The following is a 7960-nucleotide window of genomic DNA, read 5'->3' as shown; positions in this document are numbered from 1 at the left end:
GATTTTTTTTCCTTGAGAAAATTTGGCATGTACTGTACCTGATATATATCCAAAATAATCGATATTGAATTGAATCGAATTGGTAATCAAATCGAATCATGAAATTTGTGTCAAAACCCAGCCCTATGAAATTATGTGTTAAAAACAGTTGTTCAAATTTGCTAAACTCTTAAGAAATTGTCACAGGAAAGAAGAAAAGTTTAGTTTAAAAGTGAAAAGCACTTCACACAGATCCAGGCTAACAGATGTAGTCTCTAATAAAGCACAATTTAGCATGACACTAAAACCAATTAGCTTTCTAATGTGCACATTCATGGGTACTTCATTTGTTCCGCATTGGCCAAGGCATGAAATGGTTTCATGCATCAGTCACTTTGTCATTTCCCTTGATGAGGGAAGTGATACTCTGACACTAGATCCTTCACACCAGGAGCCCAAAATAAACATCCTTATGCTAGCTGACCTATCACAGAGCAAGCCCTACATCAATTGTACATCACATTGCTGACATCTAGTGCTAGACTGTAGCTAATGCATAAGAATTATCACTGATGAGTCTAAAAGCACCTGATCCTATACTCATCCGCAAGACTCCAGGATGGGGACAGGCCCTAAGTAAAGGAATACAAATGTGACAAATTAATGTCAATAAAGTGGAATTACTGACAGGGGAAAGAAAAGGAAATTGTATATTGGATTAAAAAAAAAATGCAGTAGGAATTTAGGCTCAACAGTCAAAATTAATGAACTATTAAATATCTTAAAAAACGTAACCTATAAAAGAATGTATTCTGAACATTTCATTTTGTGGCGACACATGTGGCAGACGGTTTGTCTAGAGTGGTTTAATTAATGCATATTTAAAAATGGTGTTTGTACAGAAATTGCATGCCAGATAACAAAATTGATCAAAAGTGAACACACTAAAATTTAACCAGATAAATAACATTGTACAATGCTTCATTTCACTGCGATAAAGTAAAAGCTCATCTTAGCTATAAACACTTATTTCAAACTTTCATTAGGACAAATGTTATGCCCACAGGTGATATACTTGCATAAAAGATAACTTAAGAAAAGCTTTACATTACACATTCACAGTTTAGCATTGCCATTTTTAATTAAAACCTTAATGAAAAAGTAAAGAAGTGACGCTACCTTGTACAAGATTGAAGTTCAAAGTTATTGTTCACAGCAAACAATTATGATTTCGCAAAAGATATCGAGACACTTCACATAGTGCCTGAAATCCAGTTTCCAAAAACGGACTAAAAACAAAACTAATTTTTACATAGTTTTCAACTGGAAAAAATCTGAGGTAGCAAAGCCAAATTTTGTGAACTTTGCATAAAAGAAAGTTGTTTAACAGTGCATAATGCCTAAAATACAAACCAATCCTAACATCTTTCTGTTAAATATGTACAGAAATTCAGAAAATATAGTTTTTTTGTTGTTTTTTTCGCACAAATTGCTGGTCCTGAGAAAGAACATTACATCTTTTCTTACTATACATATAAAAAAAAATCCCATCATACACAATATACAAAAGCATTACACAAACTGTCATTACAAAAGCCAACGGTAAATAGCCAAGCAGATACTTTAAATGTGTATATGTGTACATAAAATGAGATTTAAAGTTACGGATTATGCAAAACAATCTTGTGAGTAAAAAAAAAAAAAAACATCTGTACAACAATATACATCTTTAAGAGATTGAAAATGGGGCAGTGTCCACAATCCATACATGTTTTGTGACAAAGCAGAAAATTTGTTTTTTAATTTGATGCTCAATTACAAAAAAGTCAAAGATTAAAAAAAAGATGCCAAGCTGCTAACAATTCATTCAATGTCATCCTGAGGAAAGTTTTATTTGCCCCGAGTGTCCGTAACAGATTGAGTCTGCGAGTCCTCAGTATATTCCTGGGAAAATGCGGTACGGGACAGCTTTGCAGTACTCGTCCCACGCAGAGCCGTACTTTTTCCTGCACTGGCGCTCGTCCCGTGCGTTACGGTGCACCAGCAGAGTGATCAAGTAAATCAGGTAAAAGTACGGGATCAAATGGTTGAATCCTACAGGAAAGATCAGGAATTAAATGCAGGACTGAGTCAAGTCAGACCGATAGGACAGCTTCACTTAATCAGAAAGGTGAACTGAAGTCAAATGCTTACCGCATGGCAGAGACCAGGCCAACCCCATGATGATGTCACCCAAGTAATTAGGATGACGGACCCAGCCCCAGAGACCAGACACAATAAGACTCTCTCCAGTTGCAGTAGGGATGGTTTTCAGGTCTGATAAGATACAAAAAATATATATATTTTTTTTAAACCAAACTATTTTAACATTCTATGTTTGTTCTTTTGTTTAATTTGTTTCAAAACACTTACGAGACACTGCTGGGTCAGAAGGGTTCTTCCTGAAGGCAAACTTCTGAGAATTGGCTTTCCGGAAAATATAGTATCCAACTCCTGTTAGAGAAGTTAAAAACTTACGTTTAAAATCTGAGCATATTGATCAAACCTATATTAGCATCTTTCTGGTGTAGCTAAAGAAAAATTGATCAAAAACACAGCAGAAACTGACCATTCATAGTGATGAGAGTAATGATCCAGAATGCAGAGAGTTCATTGGGATGGCTGACTAGATAGTAGGCTTGACAGGTGAATGTGAAGGGAACAAAAGCCAGATCTCCAAATGTCAACATAAATCCGAAGCCATCGTACACTATATCCATCATGGTCAGAAGTTTCTCCTGAAATACAGAGTGACTTGATTACAATCAGTTCATGGTTTCCACACCGCATTAAGAAACAATTGTGTTTGATTTGGAAAACACTTGTTGTACCTCATGCCAAAAGCCATCAACGACCCACAGGAGCTGGAAGATGTTGACCAGGAGCATCGCTGGAGAGGGATTCTCTAGATTCTGGTGCTTCATTTCAGCTTGCAACATCGCAAAGTTAATCAATACCTGTGGAAACAAGCAATGATTATGTTTCTTCAATTGGTGAAAAAGAAAACAATATAGCACACTACATTAAACATCTAACATGATTGAAAAAGTGAAATTTGAGTGTTGATTTCATCCCTGCAAATGGCAACATTTTGACCACAAGAGGGAGCGATTACAACATCAGTCTAACCAAACTAAACCATCACTGGAAAGATGCAAAACAATAAAAATTCTCACCCAACCCATCAGGCCTGGGCGCATTTCACAGAAGAACTTGATATCGAAGTTCTTGATGCGGGGGTTTAACTCTCTGCCCATGAAGAAGTCATAGATAATGTAGCCTAGAGGAATAAAAGAACAAGAACAAACTTTTAAATATACTTAACAAATGGAAATTCTCCCTTGCAAGCTCTATAAATTGCTCTTAATGGAAGGCTTATTTACTAATGATAAACAGCTGTGATTGGTCAAACTGAGAAAAAGTAGCAGGAACTATATGGCAACTCTGTTTGGATGATTATTTAAACCGAAATAATGGTGATTAGAAACTTTAAAAGCCATTGAAGTGAAAATACCCAGAGCTAAAATTGGAGAAGACAGTCAATGCAGCCTGATTTTACACTAAACATCTTACCAGAGTTGCCTCCAGGAGCGAGCTCATCTTCAGATGCCCAGCAGGAGCGGATGAAAAGGTAGATGCTGAGAAGAGTGACGATGAGCAGGGCCGAGGTGTAGAACTGCAGGAAGTGAACATGGATGTAGCTGAGATCCACCTCCTGATACATGGCAACACCTACTGCCACAGCCGTGAGGAGAAGTGCATAGAAACCTGATGCAGAACACAATCAGAGATCATTAAACAGATCACTCACAACTATCTGAGTAGTAAAGTTTTAAAAACCAAACGTAAATATGACTCATTTTAAAGGAGTAGTGCACTTCCAGAACAAAAATTTACAGATAATGTACTCGCCCCCTTGTCATTCAAGATGTTCATGTCTTTTTTTCCTTCAGTCGTAAAGAAATTATGTTTTTTGAGGAAAACGTTTCAGGATTTCTCTCTATATAATAGACTTCTATGGTGCCCCCGAGTTTGAACTTCCAAAATGCAGTTTAAATGCAGTTTCAAAGGGCTCTAAACGATCTCAGCCAAGGAAGAAGGGTCTTAACTAGCGAAACGATCATTTATTTTCTAAAAATATGTACAATTTATATACTTTTTAACCTCAAACGCTCGTCCTGTCTAGCTCTGCGTGAACTCTGTATTTCGGTTCATGACAGTTAGGGTATGTCGAAAAACTCCCATCTCATTTTCTCCTCCAACATCACTGCAGAAGTACCGACCCAGTGTTTACAAAGTGAACATGCAAAGAAGATCAAATGCCCTTTACAAAAAAAATGTAAAACCGCGATGTAGGATGATTTTGAAGTTGGAGGAGAAAATGAGATGGGAGTTTTTCGACATACCCTAACTGTCATGAACCGAAATACAGAGTTCACACAGAGCTAGACAGGACGAGCGTTTGAGGTTAAAAAGTATATAAATTGTACATATTTTTAGAAAAGACCCTTCTTCCTTTGTTTAGAGCCCTTTGAAGCTGCATTTAAACTGCATTTTGGAAGTTCAAACTTGTGGGCACCATAGAAGTCTATTATATAGGGAGAAATCCTGAAATGTTTTCCTCAAAAAACATAATTTCTTTACGACTGAACATCTTGTATGACAAGGGAGCGAGTACATTATCTGTCAATTTTTGTTCTGGAAGTGAACTACTCCTTTAAGTTTGTTAAATGGTAGTGTTTTAGATTGACATTAGAAATGATAACATAAAATGTATCAACAATGAAGACTAACCATTAATCCTGTATTTCAAAGTTTTCCCATTCTTGAGAGGCATTCCTTCAACGAGCTGTATGGTGGAGAGACGGAGAGAGATGAATGATTTACATGAGACCACTAATCAGTGTTGCTTTTAACTAAAACTAATCATTTTGTATTAACAAATATTAATAAATACTATAATGTATATAATATACTAACATAACACCAGTGGGTCAAACGGTATAGTTCTGGAATGTTTGATAAAAACAAGTTTAACATATTAATTTTTGCATTTTCATAATATTTCAATCATAACTAAAATCTTACATTATGATATATTACAGTGATTCTTAAATATTTTATATATTTCATAACCATGTAGTAACGTCTGTTGTTCTAGTGACCCTAATACTTTCTAAATAAAAGGGACACAATCCAAAGTAATACTCGTGAGCAAATAAGTCTGGCAAAGAGCCATTTCATGTTATGCAACACGAGTTAAAAACAAAAAGCAGTAATACATTAAAATATGACTGGATAAGCCACATATAAAACGGTTGTATTTTTTTGAAGTCTGTAATAATGCATCAAGTAGTGACGTTGCTGTGCAATTGTATAAAAATACATAGTTATACTGTGATTAGACTGGATGAGATGTGGATGAGAGTGGATGTGATGCATCAAACTAAATCTTTCTGCTTGGGGTCACATATTATGCAGTAGATGAAATATGAAATAAACCAGCCCTATCATAAACAAGTCCACAAACATACTCAATATTAAATGATCGCTTGGCAATCAGCTCCTTTATATTTCTGAAAAACCCAGAATAAATAATCTGTTTAAAGTCATGGAAACGTGCTGCAATTTTCAGATCCTATCTTAATTACCCTTAAGAGGCTGGAAAATGAAACCAGATGTTTTCCAGCGAGGCTCTCTATCTGCAGGCTACCAATAGTGATTAATCTAATCTAGCCTGCTTTACTATAGCTAACGGACAAAGCAGAAACAAGATCCATGGAGTTATGTGGTCATGTGCCTGCCTAATCCTGGGTCACGGGGAGTCATGTGATTGTGACAGTACCTTTCCAACAGGGAGCAGGGAGAGAACGGCCTGGAAGAGAAGCCAGAGCAGGACGATACCAAAGACCTGACAGTCCCAGAGAGACTGAAGGGCAGGGAGCTCAAGAGGGAAGCTCTGGAGACTGGCATCCTTCTGCCCGCAGAGAATGAGCAATGCCAACACAGCCACAGGCAACAGAAACATCAGGAAGAACACACCTGAAAGACAAGAGGGAATGGATAATCATAGCCTGTGATTTACTTTAAATAACCTGGAAATAGCTATTTAACATTTAAATGCACAATATTCTGATAATAATTAATATTTAATATTTCCCTGCTTGCTTTTCTGTAGACTTTGAGACCATACTGTGAGACCATATTCTACTATTTTAAAGCTTTTTGTTTGTAGCAAACGTGTTAATTCACATGTTAATATGCAGACCAACATTTTGCATCAGGTTTGTGCTGTGGATGTCTACACAGTCCAAAATCACATTAAATTGCTGAGAAGACTCACCAACTCTTCCTCCGAACTCCAGATCAGTCGTCTTGATGGCACTGGCAGTGGGTGGTTTAGTTTGCGGTAATGTCTCCGCCTCTGTCTTTTGCTCCAACTCTATTGTCTTGCCATCGCCCTGGTCCTTCCTGCGCCGTAGATTGTAGCGCCCACCTGCCTGGTTCTCTGATTCAGTCTCTGTCTTCTCCTGTTGGAACATTTCAATAAGAGAGCATACTAAATTTGATTACTTTATTCATAAAAAGAATAAATACTAAATATATTTTTAAAGACATCAATACTTTCATTCAGCAGTGATGCGTAAAAGGTGACAGTAAAGACATTTATGCTACAAAAGATTTCTATTTCAAACAAAAATCACAACTGTTTTCAACATTTAATAAGAAATGTTTCTTGAACAACAAATACTAGAATGATTTCTGAAGGATCGTGTGACACTACAGACCGGAGTAATGGCTGCTGAAAATTCAGCTTTGTCATCACAAGAATAAATTACATTTAAAAGAAAATCAATAAAGTTACTTTAAATGTTATCAATATTTTACTGCATTTTTGTCAAATTAATGCAGTCTTGGTGAGCATAAAAGCCCCAACTTTTGAACAACCCCAATACAGCCACTGCTTTCCAGGTTAAGAATCCAATGAAAAAAGTGTTTTATGTACATATTTGTATTGTGTCATGCTTGAGCACAAAGTTTCAGTGGCAATCAATCTCAACGTCAGTCCAAGTCAAGAAAAGAAACATTAGGATTACACGGTCGTACTAGTGTAAAGCTAAAGCCATCTGGTAATGCTTTGTAAAGCCCATTCAATTGTCCCATGAGCAGAAACATGCTGAAAAATGTGAGGGTATGATTAAACAGAGCCCACAGTCAGCTTTAGCTTTGTGTGCACAACTAAATGGGCTCCTGTCACACATGAGAGGCACAACATGCATGCATCATGACATTCCAGCCTTAACTACAGCAGTTTCTAACATCTGACAGGAAACATTAAGGAGGTTCTATTGTTGCTAGCTAGTGATTTAAGACATTAATGAAATGGGAATCCATGATGTATTCATACCTCAGTGATTGTGGAAGCTGTATTAGCTGTATTATTTTCCTCTTTCTTCTCATGTTTGCTGTTGCTATTGTTCTCGTGTGTCACCGGCTGAAAGAGATGGCAGTCAAGGACACATAAAGTGAACCCATGAGGAGAGACAAATGAGTTAACAGCATTAAAATGCTTGAGTTAACTGCTTTAAATTAGATTAAACTCCTTTACTTATAATCAACCGGAATACAATTTATGTCAAAATATATTAAAACAGAAAAATAGTTTAATTTAAAAGTTGCTTTAAATTGTAACAATACTTCAGAATTTTACAGTTTTTACTGTATTTCTAATCATATAAATGCAGCCTTGGTGAGCATGAGACTTCTTTTAAAAAGTTCTAAAAAGCTTACCAAAATTCGTGTTAAATCTCAATATGAAAGGACTAATGTTTTTTTTGATACTATATATCAAATATACTATAATGTACTTGACATCCTGAACATGCTAAATATCAGACAGAGCATGAAGGGGGGGGGGGGGGGGGGGGGGGGGGCGCAATCA

At 36.5% G+C, this 7960-nt stretch overlaps 1 protein-coding gene across 1 annotated transcript in view; it reads right to left on the bottom strand.

The window, feature by feature from the left end:
- Positions 1-1534: 1534 nt before the first annotated feature.
- Positions 1535-7960, bottom strand: part of LOC107553478 (lamin-B receptor-like) — a 10280-nt gene continuing 3854 nt past the window's right edge. The window contains exons 4-14 of the mRNA XM_016235689.1: positions 7427-7513; positions 6362-6548; positions 5864-6060; positions 4813-4867; positions 3592-3786; positions 3195-3298; positions 2850-2975; positions 2588-2756; positions 2392-2472; positions 2173-2295; positions 1535-2073 (exon numbers count right to left, since the gene is read on the bottom strand). Coding sequence (XP_016091175.1) covers positions 1913-2073; positions 2173-2295; positions 2392-2472; positions 2588-2756; positions 2850-2975; positions 3195-3298; positions 3592-3786; positions 4813-4867; positions 5864-6060; positions 6362-6548; positions 7427-7513 — 1485 coding nt within the window. The 3' untranslated portion in view covers positions 1535-1912. The remainder of the gene's footprint in view (positions 2074-2172; positions 2296-2391; positions 2473-2587; positions 2757-2849; positions 2976-3194; positions 3299-3591; positions 3787-4812; positions 4868-5863; positions 6061-6361; positions 6549-7426; positions 7514-7960) is intronic.

The sequence above is a fragment of the Sinocyclocheilus grahami genome, unplaced genomic scaffold, assembly GCF_001515645.1.
Source record: "Sinocyclocheilus grahami isolate Dianchi unplaced genomic scaffold, SAMN03320097.WGS_v1.1 scaffold473.1, whole genome shotgun sequence".
NCBI classification, from domain to species: domain Eukaryota; kingdom Metazoa; phylum Chordata; class Actinopteri; order Cypriniformes; family Cyprinidae; genus Sinocyclocheilus; species Sinocyclocheilus grahami.
Note: the sequence above shows the minus strand (reverse complement) of the source record. Positions and strands in the feature narration are given on the sequence as shown.